General features: G+C 44.3%; 1 protein-coding gene across 2 annotated transcripts in view; it reads left to right on the top strand.

Annotated features, from left to right (window-relative positions):
- Nucleotides 1–19,105, top strand: part of GPATCH1 (G-patch domain containing 1) — a 45,101-nt gene that overhangs the window by 1,125 nt on the left and 24,871 nt on the right. The window contains exons 1-9 of one of the 2 annotated variants that reach the window (XM_045075993.1): nt 1,831–2,837; nt 4,775–4,909; nt 6,792–6,877; nt 9,619–9,779; nt 10,412–10,509; nt 12,975–13,033; nt 13,411–13,653; nt 14,668–14,815; nt 18,285–18,364. In XM_045075993.1, the coding sequence (XP_044931928.1) occupies nt 2,819–2,837; nt 4,775–4,909; nt 6,792–6,877; nt 9,619–9,779; nt 10,412–10,509; nt 12,975–13,033; nt 13,411–13,653; nt 14,668–14,815; nt 18,285–18,364 (1,029 nt within the window). In that variant the 5' untranslated portion in view covers nt 1,831–2,818. Of the gene's footprint in view, nt 1–1,830; nt 2,838–4,774; nt 4,910–6,791; nt 6,878–9,618; nt 9,780–10,411; nt 10,510–12,974; nt 13,034–13,410; nt 13,654–14,667; nt 14,816–18,284; nt 18,365–19,105 lie in introns of those variants that run through there. The other variant, XM_004765211.3, reaches the window with a different exon arrangement.

The raw sequence follows: 19,105 nt of genomic DNA, 5'->3' as shown, positions 1-19,105 counted from the left end.
ACTTTCCACTGATTACCCTTTTGTTTCCTACAAGCAGTTCCAATCATTAGAAAATTTTACTGGACGCTAACCCTACTTCTACTCTCTGCTTACAAAAGACAGAGGGACACTAGTCTTCTGAAAGCTTCTTAAGTGTTTGAAGACAGCTCTTGGATTTCCTCTAAGACATCTCTGTACTGCACTCAACACCCTTTAATATATTCAGTTTATTTTTTTTAAGTTTTTATTTATTTTTTTTGACAGGTACACTGAGTAGGGTGCCCAATGTGGGGCTCAATCTCAGGACCCTGGGATCATGACCTGAGCCAAATGCAGAGACTTAATGACTGAGCCACCCCCGAACCCCAATATATTCAGTTTAAAGCCCTGGAAACACCAATTTGTCAGAGCTTTTCTCTAAGTATGGGACCAGAGTGTGGGTGGAGCAGGGCTACCATTGGTATGTCCTTCATTCTAGACTGTACTTCTTTATTTTTAATTTTTATTATTTTTTAAAGATTTTATTTGACAGAGAGAGAGAGAGAGAGCACAAGCAGGGGGGAGCCTCAGGCAGAGGGAGAGGGAGTGCAGACTCCCCATTGAGCAGGGAGCCCAATGCGGGGCTTGATTCTAGGACCCTGGGATCATGACCCGAGCTGAAGCCAGTTATTTACCTGACTGAGCCACGCAGGTGCCCTAGACTGTAGTTTTTAACACAGGCATTACATTAACTTTACTGGCAAACACATCACCTCATGCTCTCAAAGAATTTGTTGACAGAGATCCTGTATTGGAAGTTTTAAATCTAGTTGAAACAAAAGTAGGAGTTTTGTAAGTGCTACCTTATATGATATAGACAGTAAATAGCCTACACAAGCTGGCAGAGAACCCTGAGACAGCAGGATGGGATTCCTTGAAAACTGGTAGATCTCGCTATTCAGAAAGAGGGCAAGAGTTAAACATGCATGGGTGAAGGTTATTACAGCCAGGCTGGGCAGCTGTTAATACATTTCTGTATTTCTGGTTCACACTTGTTTCCTTGTGAGTGACATATTGTAAGCCATCAACTATTTGACCTACATTCTTCTAATTCTTCCTATTTGATGATACACAGAATCTGAAATGAAGTCTAATGACCTAACCACGCTTTTGAAATGGAAGGAAGGGGCATTGGATTTGTAGACCCTTTATGCCCCCAGCCTAAGATCATTCTTTAACTTCCCAGCATTGGTAGTTTTGAAGATTGAGTCATTGTTTCCTATGCACTTTGATGTGTAAATGCATTCTGAGTGCATTTTACGGTATAACATACTAGACCAATAATCACTTTTCCTTCTGCTTTGAAGTTTTAGTGATAGGTTAGATAAACATTGGTAGAGGAGGGACTCTACTACTTAATTAAAGTTGCTGCTACTGAGAGGAAGTTTTACTGGTTAAGAGACAGCGGCCAAACCGTCTGTCACACACAGACCCATAGACACATAGGCTCTCTGGCCTGGAGGGAAGAGGGCACCAGTACTTACCTCTCTCATTAGATACCTCATTAGTTGCCTCTGGAGTTCTCCTCATCTCTGATTCATCCTGTACTCAGATTAACTTAAGGACAATTTTCCTCCTTGACGTTATGGCTCTCCCACTTAAGACTATCTGTGGTTTCCCCCCCACTGCCAGGACATACCACAGACCCTGAAGCACTGAGTTTGAGGCCTTCTGCACTATCTGCCCTTCTAGTTCCATCTTCTGCTCCTTGCTTGCCTTCCAGTCAGACTGGACGACTTTTTCAAAACATCTGATGTTATCTTTGTAGACTTCCTGTTTACTGATGGAGTTAATGCTTCTATTGGGAATTGTGTCTCTATCAGTAGTTATCAGATCCTGCTCAGGAGGGAGACTATGAAGTGGTTCTTGAACATCATGGGAAGAGTTCCTGTATATTCAGGTCTCCTCTGCTGGGCTCTGAGGGCCCTGAAAACAGGGACAGAGTTGTGGTTGGTTTTCCACACCCAGAGCCTAGTACAGGGCTGCTTCCATGGTGAAAGATAGTCCAGGTGATGTCCCTGGCTTGGAAGCAGAATTGAGATCTGATTGCAACTTTGTGCTTATTAGCTATGGACATGGGGGCAGTTACTGAGTCAGAGCGCCCTTATCGGGTACGATGAGTGAGATAATATGTGTGAAAAGAAGGGATTAGTTGTTATTAGTAGCAGTAATTATAAGAGGGCCTGGCTAAAATGTCACCTCCTCCCCAGAGTTCTTTCCTGATGTGATTAGAGGTGGCGTCTCCCTGTGGGGCTCCTGCCTGCCATGCTGGTCGGCCCTCAGGATCTGCTGCCATAGGTTCCACCTAGTTGTCTGCAGATCTTATCCCCCCTCCTGATTAAGAGCACCTTGAAAACTGAGTAAGAATAGCACCTCTCATTGGCAGGCCCTGCCCAGTGGTTCTCAGTCGGGGCTCATTTTGCCTCTCGGAGGACATTTGGCAAAGCCTGAAGACATTTTTGTTGTCAAGCCGGGCGGGGGGAGCCACGCTTCCTGGCTGGGGTCTGGTGTTCCAAGTCAGGGATGCTGCTGACCATCCCACGGTGCACAGGACTGTCCTACCACAAAGAATCAGCCAGTGCTGACTGCCGATAGCACTGAAGTTGAGAAACCTTGCCTTAGCCAGGAATCATGCCAGGGGCAGGCGTGGTAGTGGATCGTGTGAAATGCATTTCCAAGCAACAGTGACAATCTTGGATTAGGGGGCCCAAGTTGTAATTTAGCTCTTTAGAGTGAAATGAAATTGTAGCTGATATTGACCGAGCTTCGCTATGACTAGACATTGTGCTCAGGCCTCTGCATGTGCGCCAGCCGACCAGGTAGGTTCTGTTTTTCACCCTACTTCTATTTCTTATTTATTTATTTTTTATTATGTTCAGTTAACCACTGTAGAGTACATCATTAGTTTTTGTTACGTGGTCAGTGATTCATTAGTTGCATGTAACCCAGTGCTCATGATAGATAGCACTTGCCCTCCTCAGTACCCATCACTCAGCTACCTCATCCCCCACCCCCTGCCCCCTTCCCTACTTTTACAGTTGTGGAGGGTGAGGTTTAAAGAGCTCGAGTTACTTGCCCAAGTTCACCAAGCTGGCAGTAATAAGAGAGGGGGATTTGAATCCAGATCTCCTGGTCTTCAGAACCTGAGCTTTTGACTGCCCTGCTATGGGTTATTACTCCAGAAATGACTTAAAGACCTCAAAAGTTACTAGGAAGAATTTAGGACTGTAAGGCTATAAGTTCCTCTACTTTTTGTTCCACCTTCCAGAAGGAGTAACTGGCTTAATTATTGAAATAACAGGTACACATGGGCTTTCCTACTGTATATCATCATCATCATAATAGTAATAATAATAATAATAATAATAATGGCAGCTAGTATTTTAAAAGTGTTTATTGTGTATCTTTTCTTGCTAAGCAGTTTATAGGCATTATCCTACTCCATTTGCATAACAACTCTATGAAATAGCTATTACTATTCATGTCAGGGGGCAAAGAGAAGTCAAGATGATGGAAGTCCTGGTGCTGGGAAGGTCGGGTGAGAGCGCTGTTGCTCTCAACTCCCCGCCTTTAACTGCTCTCTTACTTGCTTTCTGTGCTGAATTTTTTTTTTTTTAAGATTTTATTTATTTATTTGGCAGACAGAGATCACAAGTAGGCAGAGATCCAGGCAGAGAGGGAGAGAGAGAGGAGGAAGCAGGCTCCCCGCTGAGCAGAGAGCCTGATGTGGGGCTCCCAGGACCCTGAGATCATGACCTGAGCCGAAGGCAGAGGCTTTAACCCACTGAGCCACCCAGGTGCCCCTGTGCTGAATGTTTGAAAGTAACTTGATGGTTACTTTTTATTTTAAATAGATTCAGAATTCAGAATTGCAGTTGATAAAATGAGGCCGTAATGTATGTCATAGGGCCTAAAAGTTTAAACTTAAGGAACTTTTAGACTTTACTGAGTTCCTTTCTGCTTGTGTGTTGTAGCAACCCATCCCTGTTCAGGAGAGCAGGAAAGGATTAAGTCTAAAGAGTAGTAACTATGGAATCAGGAGATTGCCAGAAATAAGGAAACTCTTAAGGTTTGGGGAGAACAGGCAATATCAAAGGAAAAAATCTGGACTCGGGATGCTGTGAAGTTCTAGAAGAGATACAGAAGGGTTCCTTCTGTCCCAGAGCTCTGTGTGCCAAGTGTCAGCCCAGTGACTTGTCTCCAGCACTGCCTGTGGAGTTTACCTCCATCTGTTGGAACCTCCCCATCAACCAGCATGTAATTCAGTTTACATGTTGGAATTTTGTGGGAATCAGGCCGTTCTTGCTAAAATGTTTATCTGATGCAGATAAGAAATATCTGTATTTGCCTTAGAACTCTGAAGAAGCTTGATACCATGTGTTACTTCCTAAACTATATAAGCAGGTAAAGTCTAGGAATAAAAAACTTAGTTAAAATTATTATACTTGGGGGGCGCCCGGATGGCTCAGTTGGTTGAGCACTCTTGCTTTCAGCTCAGGTTGTGATCTCAGGGTGGTGGGATCCAGCCCTGCATTGGGGGCTGTGCTCAGTGTGGGGTCAGGTTCAGATTCTCTCTCCCTCTCCTACTGTCCCTCCCCACCATTCTCTCTCAAATAAATAAATAACTCTTTTTAAAAAATTGTTATATTTGAAATTACAAGAAGTGAACAGGTCATTATGTTTAAGAAATGACATTTTGTCTGAAGTTTTTCTAATCCGCCATCCCCTTCTCTCTCACCCGAAATATTTTTTTCAGGTGAAAGACCAAAGAAACCAATTCCTCTTCAGGATCAGACTGTCAGAGATGAAAAAGGAAGATATAAACGATTTCATGGAGCGTTTAGCGGAGGTTTCTCTGCGGGGTACTTCAACACTGTTGGCTCAAAGGAAGGTATGATTTTCCTGCTTGGAGCTCTAAAATTGCTGAAGCAAATGACTGAAATAGCATAAGTTTCTTCCCCTCTTCCACCTCTCCCTTTAAAAACAAAAACTAACAAACAAAAAAACCTTCCTTAAACACTTTAATATACACACACCATAGATTTTTGTGTTCTTTCAGCCTTTGGCATGTTTACAAGAGTCCACTGGTGTGTCGTTCATTATAATCCAAGAGGGAAAGTTTTCCTTCACTTAAAGAAAAGAAAAAAGATGCATTCTAACCAGATGTTTAAGTGATGATCATGACTTCCATTGTCTGTCCCATCCTGCCGGCAACACACGAAGTTGCTTTCACATACATTCACTTAGGTAACCTTCATCTCACATGACTCAGTGACTGAGGAGGACAGATGTCAGAGTTGCTGTGTGGATGAGGCCACTGAGGGTCAGAGATGCTCCCTCCTAACCCTGGGGACCACAGCAGCACTTGTCAGCGCCTGCTCTCCACCTGAAGAAAAAATCAGTTACAATTTTCACATTACGCAGTAGTTAATAAGCTCTGCCTTGTTTAAAGTAATGCGTGTTTTTTAAAAAATGTTCTCATATAGGAACTGGAAGAAAATGGCTTTTTTATGTCCAATACAAGGGTTGGATGAACCGAGTAATTTCTGTAGCCGTTGTTAAGAAGAAGATAGAGCAGTTCTTTTATAGATATGTACAATAACTTGTATAGAACAACAGTACAATAAAGATGAAAAAAGCAGTGTAGGAAAGCAAGAACAAGCCACGTGAGGAAAATAGTTGGGGTCGATAAGGTGGTTTCAAGTTCAGCATCCAGAAAGAGAAGTTCATTGAGCAAATGATCAAGGTATTTGACCAGTCTACTCCAGAAATGCTAGAAAAGCTATGGAATAGTCAGTCTTACTGTTAGGAAAGGCCAAGGTAAGTGACTAAGGAACTATTAAATTAGCGTACTTATTTTTAACATTAAAATGTAAAAAATGGCGGTAGGGTTTGTGAAGGAAGAAGGACTCAGATACACTGCTGACTGTTGCAGTTATAGCCGTGCTGTCCGCTATAGTAAGACCAGCTCAAGTGATCGTCGGGTAGACTGTAATAGGTTAATACTCTGCAGTATCTCTACCCTGAGGACTGTGAAGAAATCAGGCAGAGACTACAGAACTCCAAATTGGAGGAAGGCAGTAGCCTGGGAAAGCTGATCCCCATTCCTGGGTAGCTGGGGGTGTCTCCCATGCCTGCCCAGAAACCTGCTCTGCCCACTGACCAACAGGGGGTCTGCCCCATACTCCTTAGGTCCATAAGACTCTAATAGGAAATTAGAGAGGAGGTGTGTCAGTTGTAGAGAAAACGAAAAGAATCCAGACACCTTTGACCTCCAGACCGTTCTCATTGTGTAAGCATGGCACATGCTTGGTGACTGTGGACAGGGAGCAGGAGTGGTGTTACAGGACTCGGGACTGGGACTGAACTGGGGGCCTTGGGTGGGCACAGCTGCCCTTAGACTAGCCAGGTTGAGTCCCTGTGTTGCTTCTCTGACTCTGGTTCTAGCTACCCTTTCATTGCTGACTCAGGTACCCTGACATAGTATTTTGGCAATATGCTAAATAAGTTGGTATCTGTTGCTATCATGCTGGTCTCCGAGTAGTCCTGCCTTTTAAGGTGACCTTGCACCTTTTTACTCACATCTACTTGTAAAAAGAATGCCACATTCACTGTAATAATTTGATTATTATGTAATTATGTCCGTAGGAGCAGGGAGATGGGAAGGAGCTAAGAGTTTATAGGTCAGGGGGTCTCCAGCCCGTAACTGCAGTGTTATTGAATAATTTAGTTATAAACCAAAATTGTAATATTCTAAATGCTTTTCTTCCAAGGATGGACACCCTCTTCTTTCGTGTCTTCACGACAGAACAGGGCAGACAAAGCTGTTCTTGGTCCAGAAGATTTTATGGATGAAGAGGTGGGTATGCAGAACTTTCATGACCACTTAGCCAGTGGGATGTGTACATTTGCCTGTTGTAGCACCTATGCTTTCCCCAGAACGTTCAGTGGATAATGTAATGCCTTCTTTGTTTGCGAGGCTTTCTTTCTTTCTTTTTTTTTTTTTAAAGATTTTATCTATTTATTTGAGAGAGAGACAATGAGAGAGAACATGAGAGGCGAGAAGGTCAGAGGGAGAAGCAGACTCCCCACGGAGTTGGGAGCCCGGGACTCCAGGACCGTGACCTGAGCTGAAGGCAGTTGCTCAACCAACTGAGCCACCCAGGCGCCCCGAGGCTTTATTTTTTACGTATTTGGACTAGTGTGCTCTGTACATCAATGGATTTGTGTTCACTGGGAGAACATCTTACGCTGGGGCCAGTTTCTTTTTTTTTTTTTTTAAAGATTTTATTTGTCAGACAGAGATCACAAGTAGGCAGAGAGGCAGGCAGAGAGAGAGAGGAGGAAGCAGGCTCCCCACGGAGCAGACAGCCCGATGCAGGGCTCGATCCCAGGACCCTGGGATCACGACCCGAGCCGAAGGCAGAGGCTTTAACCCACTGAGCCACCCAGGCACCCCCGCTGGGGCCAGTTTCTAAAGTTAAGAGTGGAGAGGGGGGCATCTGGGTGGCTCAGTGGATTGAACCTCTGCCTTTGGCTCAGGTCATGATCTCGGGGTCCTGGGATCAAGCCCTGCGTCAGGAATCTCTGCTCAGCAGGGAACCTGCTTCCCCTCTCTCTCTCTGCCTGCCTCTCTGACTACTTGTGATCTCTGTCTGTCAAATAAACAAATAAATCTGTTAAAAAAAAAAAAGAATGGAGAGGAAAGTCGTTTATAGGCTAACTTCCTTGAAAAGGCCCCAATAGCCCCCTCAGTGCAGCACCCACGCAGCTTCTGGGCATGTTGCAGTTGAAGGAACCAGGAGCCACTAGACCAGCAAGGAGCGAAAGGAGCCACATGCATCTGGGCCCATCATTAAAGCAATGATGACTGCCACCTTCTTAGGGGTAAATTGGGGCTGGTGAGGGGGAGGTGTCCTACTGGCCTGTGGGATGGGTTCCAGTTTGTTTTAAAATTAAACCTCTGTTGCCTTAAAACCTAGTTGTGGATTCATTTGTGATAAAGATTAGATCAAACACTATTAACATACTTTAGGCTACAGGTAAGAGGCAAGCCGAGGTCCCCTTCCTATTTGACTAGCATAATCTATAAGGAAGCATGACTCATGCAACAAGACGTCTAGATGTCAGTGAGCTCCCAGGTCCTCTCTTCTCAGCCATATTCTGCAAGTCAGCTTGTCCTCATACTAGCCCTCCCTGTGGTGCCACCGTGGCAGCAAGAGTTCCAGATGGCACATCCAGGATGCCAATATCCACTGGAAGGAGGACGTTTTCCTTGGTTATCTTTTCTTGAGAGCAAGGAAACCATTCACATGAGTCTTGCCGTGGATTTTCCCTCCTGTCTGCTTGGGCAGATTGTGGTTCTGTTCTGTTCTGTTTTGTTTTTTTTAAAGATTTATTTATTTATTTTTAGAGAAGGTGAGAGAGCACACAGGGTCGAGGAGGGAAGAGAGGAAGAGAGGAAATCTTGAGCAGACTCCCCGCTGAGTGAGAGCCCAATGTGGGGCTCCATCTCCTGACCCTGAGATCATGACCTGAGCCCAAACCAAGAGTCAGATGCCAACTGAGCCCCTCCCCCAGGTGCCCCGGGCAGGTTTACCTGCTCATTCTTCTTTTTTTTTTTTTAATATTTTTAAAATTTTTAATTTATTTGACAGACAGAGATCACAAGTAGGCAGAGAGGCAGGCAGAGAGAGGAGGAAGCAGGCTCCCTGCCAAGCAGAGAGCCCGATGCGGGACTCAATCCCAGGACCCTGAGATCATGATCTGAGCTGAAGGCAGAGGCTCAACCCACTGAGCCACCCAGGCGCCCCTTACCTGCTCATTCTTAAAGCAGTCCTTGGCAAAGGAATTGGGCTCCAAAGACAGGCTTAGAAAAGATATGAACCCCCCACTGGCTAGCCTTCCTCTGGTCCCAGCACAAGTACCGGCACACCTCTCGGGGAGTGCATGGTGGCAGAGAGGAAGGCAGGCACCTGCACACTTCAGAGCTCTGTGAGGAATGCAGGAGAGGCATAGACTAGTGGAAAGGCAGCCAACAGGAAAATGCAAAAACACTTCAAAGTAGCATGTAGGTGTGCTGAGGAATGCTTGCTGGCTGTGGCTCTATTTGCCCTCTGCACTCTGATCTTTGAAATATTGTCCAAGAGGAACACACTTACTTACTGTAAAAGTAATTAGTGTATTTTAATTACTTCCTGTCTTCCTAGCTTGGCTGTGCCTCTTGTGGGCTCACTGAGTGACCATTGTCATGCCCTGTCCTCTGCCACTGTCCTTAGCTTAGGCAAGGTTGCCAAAGCAGATGTAAAGTCAGCTGCTCCACTGATCGTCAATGCAGCTGTGCAGTTTCTGTTTGTGTGTTTATTTGTTGAAGTTTTTATTTACTCATTTATGTAATCTCTACACCCAACATGGGGCTCGAACTCACGACCCTGAGATCAAGAGTCCTGTGCTTTTCTGACTGAGCCAGCCAGGTGACCCATCAGTTGTGTAGTTTTAATATTTTTTTTTCTTTTAAGAAATAAAGGCATCTAATGTATTACGGTTAATCACTTACCAAATGATGTAAGTAATTCTGTCTGAATTTTTTTTTTTTTTAAGGATCTTAGTGAATTTGGGATAGCACCTAAAGCGATTGTTACCACGGATGATTTTGCTTCCAAAACCAAAGATAGAATACGAGAAAAGGCCAGGCAGTTAGCAGCTGCTACTGCCCCCATTCCTGGAGCTACTCTGCTTGATGACCTCATAACACCAGCAAAGTGAGAAGAATTTAATTCTAACTTTTCTGATCTTGGCATATGTATAATGATCCTAATTAGGAGTAGTTTGGTTACAAGTGGGAGAAGCCTAGCTTGAGTGCCTAACGGGGTTTTGCCAAGAGGATCTTTGCATTTTTATTGCACGTAGTGTGTTCTAGAGCTCCAGTGAGTAGCTGTGCTGCTGGGGTTTAGGGAGGCTGGTGTGCTGTTAGGAACTGGGGTGCCTTCCCTTCCTCTCTCTCAGAAGCCTCGAGGGCTCTCTCCTGTCTGCCTCATCCTACCTGCTCTTTTTGCGTATCTCCTTATTCTGCTCTTAGGCGTGTGGCCTGATGTGTCTGCCTCAGATGCATGGTTTCCCAGGCCACAGACTTGACAAGGACCATATAGAGTCCCCAGGTGTCCATTCCAAAGGCCCAGCAGAGGGGGCTTCCCCAGGTTGGGTGTGCACCCAAATCTGGTCAGCTGTGGCTGGCACGGCACGGCCTTGTGGGGCTGATGTGGAGGTGGGTTGGGCTGTGTTAAAGGGCTCAGACACAAGGGTGTGAGCTAGACAGGGACTGAAAGGCCGCTTATTTCCTACTATCCTCTAGTATCATAAAAGGAAGTTCACATTCAGTACCTTGATATCCTAGATTATCTATAGGTTTTGAATTGCTGAGAAAAATGGGTTGGAAAGAAGGACAAGGAGTTGGACCTCGAGTAAAGAGAAAACCACGCCGACAGAAACCTGGTATGTATATTGATTTCCATTCATTCTGTAGCATAGTTTCTTCTTGTTGTTTTTTTGAGAGAGTGAGAGTGAGAGAGGGAACATGAGCGTATGTGGAGGGTTGGGGGGGTGAGGTGTGGCAGAGGCAGAGGGAGAAGCAGACTCCCTGCTGAGCAGGGCATCTGACGCAGGGCTCCATCTGCGAACCCTGAAGTCATGGCCTGGGCCAGAGTCAGCCACTTAACTGACTAAGCCATCAGGTGCCCCTGTAGCATACTTTTTTGTAGAATTGACAGACAGAGATCACAAGTAGGCAGAGAGGCAGGCAGAGAGAGGGGGGGAAGCAGGTTCCCTACTGAGAAGAGAGCCTGATGTGGGACTTGATTCCAGGACCCTGGGATCATGACCTGAGCCGAAGGCAGAGGCTTTAACCCACTGAGCCACCCAGGCGTTCCTGTAGCATACTTTTTTTTTTTTTTTTTTTTTTAATTTATTTGACAGAGAGAGATCACAAGTAGGCAGAGAGAGAGAGAGAGAGAGAGAGAGAGGAGGAAGCAGGCTCCCCGCTTTGCAGAGAGCCCGATGCAGGACTCGATCCCAGGACCCTGAGATCACGACCCGAGCCGAAGGCAGTGGCTCAACCCACTGAGCCACCCAGACACCCCTGTAGCATACTTTTTAATGGCTCCATGTTTCTAGAAATAAAATTGCTGGGTCAAGTTGTATGCCTATATTATTGATTGTTGAACAAGGGGGTTAGAGGCACTAACCCTGTGGGTGGTCGGAAATCCACATATAATGTTTATTTGTTTGTTCATTTGTTTCTTTTTGAGTCTTACTAACGTACAGTGCTATATTTCCACATATTTCTTTTCACTCCCCAAAAACTTAACTGCTAATAGCCTACGTTGACCAGGAGCCTTACTGATAACATAGTCAACTAGCATGTATTTTGTATGTTTTATGTATTCTATACTTTATTCTTAGAATAAAGTGAGCTATAGAAAAAAAATTATTAAGAAATTAGAAGGAAGAGAAAATATAGTTACATTAACTGTACTGTAAAAATTCTGTGTATAAATGGACCTGTGCAGTTCAAACTTCTGTTGTTCAAATATCAACTGTATTTTAAAAATTTTTTAAATTTGAGTACAGTTGACACATAGTGTTACATTGGTTTCAGGTGTGTACATCCTAGTGATCTGACAAGTCTAAACGTTTTGCTGTGCTCACCACCAGCGTAGCTACATCTGTCACCACACAATGCTATTATAATATCATTGACTCTGTTTCTTGTGCTGGGCCTTTTAGTCCCGTGACTTACTCATTCCATAACTGGAGGCCTTTATCGCCCACTTGCCTTCACCCATTTTGCTTCCTTCCCTCTAGCAATCATCAATTTGTTCTCTGTATTTATAAATCTGATTCTGCTATTTGTTTGTTTGTTTGTTTGTTTGTTTTTGGATTCCACATATGGTGAAGTCATACGATACTTATCTTTCTCAGTCTGACTTACCTCACTTAGCATAATACCCTTAAGGTCTGTCCATGTCACAGAAGGCATGATCTCATCCTTTTTTATGGCTGTGTAGTATCCCATTGCATACTTAGATGTACCCCATCTTTCTTATCCATTTGTTTGTTGATGGATGCTTAGGCTGCTTCTGTATCTTGGCTGTTGTAAATAATGTTGCAATAAACATAGGGGTGCCTGTATCCTTTCAAAGTAGTGTTTTTTTGTTTTTTGGATAAATACCCAATAGAGGAATTACTGGATCACATGGTGTTTCTGTTTTTGTTTTTATTTTTAATTTATTTTTTTAAAGATTTTATTTATTTATTTGACAGAGAGAGAGAGAGAGACCACAAGTAGGCAGAGCAGTAGGCAGAGAGAGGGGGAGAAGCAGGCTCTCTGCCAAGCAGAGAGCCTGATGTGGGGTTCGATCCTAGGACCCTGAGATCATGACCTGAGTTGAAGGCAGAGGCTTAACCCACTGAGCCACCCACGCACCCCAGTGTTTCTGTTTTTAATTTTTTGAGGAACCTCCATACTGTTTTCCACAGTAGCTCTACCAGTTTATATTCCCAAGAAGTTAACTGTATTTTGAGGCTTTCTGTGTGTCATGTGTAATAGCCTTCTGGAAGCATTGTACCAGTTTGTATTCCTGCTAGCACCAAGTGAAACCGTTTCCTATTCTTGTCAAAATTGTGTCACAGTTTGACAGGGTGATTTTCTGTTGATTTTTTGCCCTTGGTCTCCCCAGCCAGATGACAGAAATAGCTTCCTTCAGGTTCTCCGTGGTGCTGGGGCAGTAGTGGTGAGTCATGGAGCGTGGGTGGCACACAATTCCTGAGTGATTTGTCTCTGACCCTAGAGCCAGAGCAGCTTTTATAAGGGCTTCCGTGGACCTCTAAACAGCGTCAGTAATTCCGGTTTCTTTATTTTCAATTGCTTGCAACCAATGTATCTGAAATCTCTTTTGTAGATCCTGGAGTAAAAATCTATGGCTGTGCCTTACCCCCTGGAGGCTCTGAGGGATCTGAGGTATTATATGGGATGACTGACCTTGAATTTGGTATAGAAACATCTGTTTCCTCATGAACATGAAATTTTAGTGTTGGAAATAATTTTAGAAACCAGTTGGATCCCAAAACAGTGAAATACCCTCACCCTGAAACTACCTTCACGTCAGAGAATGCATTCAGCAACATGCCAGCACCGTACATACCCAAGTCTGTTCAGATTGTTAAAATGGCACTGATTGTGTTAGTATCAAGAACTTGATTTAGTGATTTGTGATAGAGGAAAAGAAAGTTCGGTCAGTGTTCTGTTTGGAATTAATAATTTGAAAATAGTATTTTACAGAACTTTGTACCAGTCAGTGAGTCACCTTCATTGCATTTTTTCGTCACTGTGAGCAGGAGGAAGATGATGACTATGTGCCTGAAAATGTGACCTTTGCCCCCAAAGATGTCACACCTGTGGATTTCACACCTAAAGATAATGTGCATGGACTGGCTTACAAGGGCCTGGATCCCCACCAAGCATTGTTTGGAACTTCGGGAGAACATTTTAATCTTTTCGGTGGGGGACCCCAGGGGACCAGCAATCTTCTTGGAGAGATTGGAGTGAATAAAGGAAGAAAACTGGGAATCTCAGGCCAGGTAGAAGTTTCTGTTTCATGAACATGGAAATGTCAACAGTGAGAATGCTTTCCATATCATATTATATATACGGTAGTCACTCATTATTCATTGACTAACAGGAAGACTTAGAAGTAGTTCTGTTTTCTATACAGTCTTTTATGAAGACATGTAAAGCACACCTTCCTGATTTTACTGCTGACATCCTGTGACCTAATGTTCTTGATGGAGTTGTGTGTTCCCAGGACTGAGGACTGCTTTCCCACACCCATGTGGGGCTGAACAGAAAAAACACACTTCCCCCTTTGATTTAATTAATAGTCAAATTGCAATCTGTCTCTCCAAGTTCAAGTCCAAGTTTTACTACCTCTCAGACTATTTCCTAGTGCCTCCAGCCCCACACTGGGAACATGAGTGTATATTTCACTTGGGAGACTTGCTTTTTACCTTTGAGGAAATGGAGAGCTTTCCTTGATGGTCTGTGCTCTCACATTAATTTAGAGGCTTTTCTTAAATTATATTTAGCAGATTTTGTCATTGCCTTTTCTTTCCTATACATGTTTTCTCCCAGTTTTTTTAAACAAGAAGTGATGCTTGCTGAAGGCTGTGTCCCACGATGATTAGGAGTTCTTACAATAGCTGTTTCAGTAGTGGTAGCCTTCAGATCTTGCTCTCCAGCCCTGGCTACACTGAACAGTAGATGAATATTCTACCTTTCTTCTTTTGGAGGCCCTCTTCTCCTGCATTGCTGCTTGGATGTGTTCTCCACACCTTCCTGTGTTAGGACCCAGACGGGTAGCTGCCGCTGGCCCCAGAGGACAGCCCCACTGCTGGAGGCCTGGCATTCACTTCTGGCTGTTGTTTCCAAGATAACTTGATTCTGTGTGTCAGTCTAGTCTCCCACTTCCCTTGTCTGTTGGTGATCTTGGGGTGCTAATGTGGTCTATTCAGTTACATCCTTAAAGTAGCTTTATCCTTCCACGGAGACACACCCTAAAACCTGTAATTGCTCAGTTCAGAACCTTGTTTTTGAAGGCTTTTGGTGTTGGTGCCCTGGAAGAGGAAGATGATGACATCTATGCCACAGAAACTTTATCCAAATATGACACCATTTTGAAGGATGAGGAGCCTGGAGATGGACTGTATGGCTGGACAGCACCTAGGCAATATAAAAGTCAGAAAGGTAATTCCACAGACCCACAACTGGTGGTAGGACCACATGTCAGGGTATTATAGGAAGAAGGGGTTGCAGCATTGATGCTGGAGTGTCAGCCTCTGTGGAGTTGGGAGTTGTGGGTAAAAGATGCTGGGTGAGAAACAAGATGGGGAGAAGAGAGGCCCAGTGCAGGGGGTAAGGCAGAAGCTAGATGTAAACCAGGGGTGGGGTTGGGGGGAAGCCAGAGCCAGCTGTTGAGACGAGGCTGAGGTTGGGGGGGGAAGAGGTCTGGAATCAGGGAAGGAGTGAGTATGAGGGCAGGTGCTCGTGCTGTGGGGTAGAGGTAGCATGGGGTCAGAGGGAAGCTGGAGGACCTGGGCAGTGGGCCAAGGTAGGCCAGCTCAGGCAGCAGGTCAGAGGCTGGACGTGGGGGCCTACAGCAAGGGGATCATGGCGCCCAGCCTGTCTTGCCACTTGAGTCCCTGGCTCTTAGGAGGCTCTCATTGGGCTAGGAAGCGGACACCTCTCAACGCAACTTAGATTTCAAGTCAGAGTCTGTCGGGATTTGGATCGTATAGTTCTAAGTAGTAGTTCAGTGTTTCTTTCCAGAAAAGGTGTAGGGAGGAGACAGCGTGGGGCCGGTATGAGTAACATGCAAATTGGTGTCATGTGACTGGATTTGGATGGCAGGGGTGAGAGGAACCTTGGGTGAGGCTCATAACCTCTCTGGGCATCATTTGTAAAGTGACGATCACATCCACTCTGAGGGTCATTGTGAGGGTTAAGTGGCATAACTCCATGCTGGGCATAGTACCTGGCCAAGGACTGAATAAAGAGCACCCACTCTTCTTTGGTTAGAATAGAATAGTAAGAAGCACCTAAGTGAGATAAGGAGGCGACTGCTGAGATAGACCATCTTCTAGCTGTCCTCCCATCAAATCTGATCGAACTCCTGTAAAATACATCTGAAACATATATGTTGGAATAATCTAAGTGAGCCAAGCGTAACTTCCCGAAAGGATACCCATTTTGCGTGTCTGGAAGACAAAAAGGCTCAAAACAGTTTTTAGAGGTAGTTTGCTTAATGGCTGTGAACACATGTTCTGAAGACAGACCACCTCCGCTCCAGCCCAGGCTCTGCCCTGTTCTCAGCTGTGGCCTCGGGCAGGCTACTTCATCTCCCTCTGCCCCAGTGTCCTTGCCTAGACAGTGGGCATGACCAGGGCACACCCATGGGGCTGGTAACGAACAGAAAAGGCTTAAGACATGCTGGGCACCTCTGTAAGTGTCGGTGACCTCTGTCCTCATCACCAAAAAAGAATCTAGGGTTTTACACAAGATGCTGGGAGAACATGCACCCGAATGTTAGTTGGTATTACCCCTTCCTTTTCATTACCTCTATTTTCAAAATTTGCTACTAAGACTATGTATTTTTATAACTTGGAAGAAAATGTGTGGGGCTCCTGGGTGGCTCAGTTGGTTATGCGTCTGACTCTTGATTTCAGCTCAGGTCATGATCTCAAGGTCATGGGATGGAGCCCTGTATCAGGCCCTGTGCTAGGCATGGAGCTAGCTTATGTCTCTCTCTCCCTCTCCCTGTGCTCTTCCCCAGCCCCCTCTTGGAAAAAAAAAAAAAAAGGAAAAGGAAAAGAAAAAAATTAATATATTAGTATTATAGATTATACTAACATGTTAATTATGTATATTGATTATGTTAATATAGTAACATTACACTCCATCATAATATATTACTATGTATTAATTATGTAATACAGATATCATTGTGTATTGATTACATAATAATTTATGAATCTGTAATAGATATGCATATTGAAATCTGCCCCTGGGGCAAATCCTTGGTTTTTCCTTTATACAACACCTTTGTGCCTATTGACTGAATTCCACCCTTCCCCTCATCAAGCCCCCTCGTCAAGCCTGAGCTGGTGACTTTCCCCAACTTCCCCAGGTTCCTCTTATCCCCTCTCTGCTATAGCCCCCTCTCCTCTTCCACCCCGGGCACAACTATAGTTTTAACCTTAAGATTTTTCATTGAGTGAATCTAAATTTAGCCAATCTTCATGGTTGATTTTTTTTTTAAACTTCTAATTTTTTTTTAAAGATTTTAAAGAGAGTTCATAAATAGGCAGAGAGGCAGGCGGAGAAAGAGGGGAAGCAGGCTTCCTGCTGAGCAAAGAGCCCGATGTGGGGCTTGATCCCAGGACCCTGAGATCATGACCTGAGCTGAGGGCAGAGGCTTCAACTGAGCCACCCAGGTACCTTCATGGTTGATTTTTAAACTACTTATTTTTTTTTCACGGTCCCTTGGCTATAATAAATATTCTAAATATTCTGTAGCTCTGTCTTTATGCACATTTGTTTCTTCTTTCTTTCTTTCTTTTTTTTTAAGATATTATTTATTTATTTGACAGAGAGCACAAGCCAGGGGCCGGGGGAGGCGGGCAGCAGAGGGAGAGGGAGAAGTAGGCTCCTTACTGAGCAGGGAGCCCTGTGCGAGACTCAGTCCCAGGATCCTGGGATCATGACCTTAGCCACAGGCAGATGTTTAACTGACTGAGCCCACCCAGGCACCCCTGCATATGGGTTTTTGACATAACCACTGTGCTCTGGAAATCTTTGAAAATCAAAGAGCCCCATCCATGAGATTGTCTCCATAACCAATGGCCGATCCCTGGCTCCAGGTCAAGAGGGGATTGGTCATTCTGTTTCCTGAGTGATCTTTGGTGATCTTTATCTCTTGTTAGATTTTCGTCTGGTAAAAAAACAAAAGCACATTTTAATCTGAGTTGGGATTAGATTACTGGCTAACCTGGTTGTACTGTCTTCTGTGGCTTTATTTGAATAGTTGCTAAGGAAATGAGGGGGGAGTCTCCCCCTGGTTCTTCACCTGGTTTTAGAAATGGCTCTTTGATGGTTATGATTTTATTTTAAACCATACTTGTCCTCTTCATGGTTTTTCTTGAGATTTTTTAAAAAAGATTTTATTTATTTATTTGACAGACAGAGATCACAGGTAGGCAGAGAGGCAGGCAGAGACAGGAGGGGGAAGCAGGCTCCCTGCCGAGCAGAGATGCGGACTTGATCCCCGGAAGGCAGAGGCTTAACCCACTGAGCCACCCACGCCCCCCTTTCTTGAGATCTTTTACTCCTGAGTCTATTCTTTGGTGCCCCTAGGCTTAGCTTAGGACCTAAGGTACTTTTTCTAGAAACTGTGTTGAGATACTTGTCTGAGAGAGCCATGGCCTCACATCCGGGGCCACCTAATCAGCCGAGGGTGCTGTGGCCAAACTGCCAGTCACTGAGTCAACAGAGGTGTGAGGGCTTGACGTACCATTCTTCTCTCCCCTTGACTTTTATCTCTGCAAGTTAATCATGTGTGACTCGTAGTATTTGTGTTCTTGGAGATAAAAAACTGACGTCTTTGGTCTTACTGTAATCTTCTTTGTTTCTGAAGTTAATCAATGACATCATTTTGTAGAATCAGAGAAAGATCTTCGATACATTGGCAAAATTTTGGATGGATTTTCCTTGGCTTCTAAACCTTTATCTTCCAAGAAAGTAAGGAAAACATTTATTTATTTATTTATTTTACTGAGTTAGTTCTTAAAACATTTGCTGCTATATAATCTGAGCTATTGTATTAATGATTGAAGAATAAATAAATTCTGTTTTTATAAAAGCAATAATATAATGACTAGTGATTGTCCAGGTATCTAGGTAAACATATTCTGCATAAGAAATATCAGTCAGTAATCACATTGCATCCAAATTATCTAATTGCTGATCTTTTATTTTTTTAAGTTGCTAGTTTTTTTAATCCAAGCTCCAAGTAAATGGTTATAATTATATTACAAACTGGGGGGGAGGGGGAAATGGAATTGATATAATTCCAAGGGCAGTGTAACTTAAGGAAACATAGAAAATTTCAAGAAGTCATCAAATGCCCCCATCCTACCTCCTCCTGAATGCCATGAAGAGTGTTGGCTAGTGTGGACAGGGTTCCCTGGACTCCTCGTCTAGGCAAACAGAAGGGAGAGAGGCCACGTGCCTGCAGGCCAAGCCCCATGGAGAGCTCCTCACACGTTTCCAGAGAGAGTCCTGTTTTGTGAGATTGTTGTACAGCTTAGGCCGAATAGTACTCTCCCTGCCCACAGGAGCCCCGTGCTCACTGGCAGGCATCATGGGGTGACGGGTGCTGGGGGCTCAGGTGGGGCTCCTGGCCATTTGCCTTGTTGGCCTCCCATTTCATTTTTTAATTTTTAATTTTTTAAAAAGATGTTATTTATTTGACAGAGAGAA

Source organism: Mustela putorius, unplaced genomic scaffold (genome assembly GCF_011764305.1).
Source record: "Mustela putorius furo isolate JIRA1106 unplaced genomic scaffold, ASM1176430v1.1 tig00000174_pilon_pilon_pilon, whole genome shotgun sequence".
In the NCBI taxonomy this organism is placed as follows: Eukaryota; Metazoa; Chordata; class Mammalia; order Carnivora; family Mustelidae; genus Mustela; species Mustela putorius.
The sequence above is the reverse complement of the archived record's forward strand: the minus strand, read 5'-3'. Positions and strand labels throughout refer to the sequence as shown.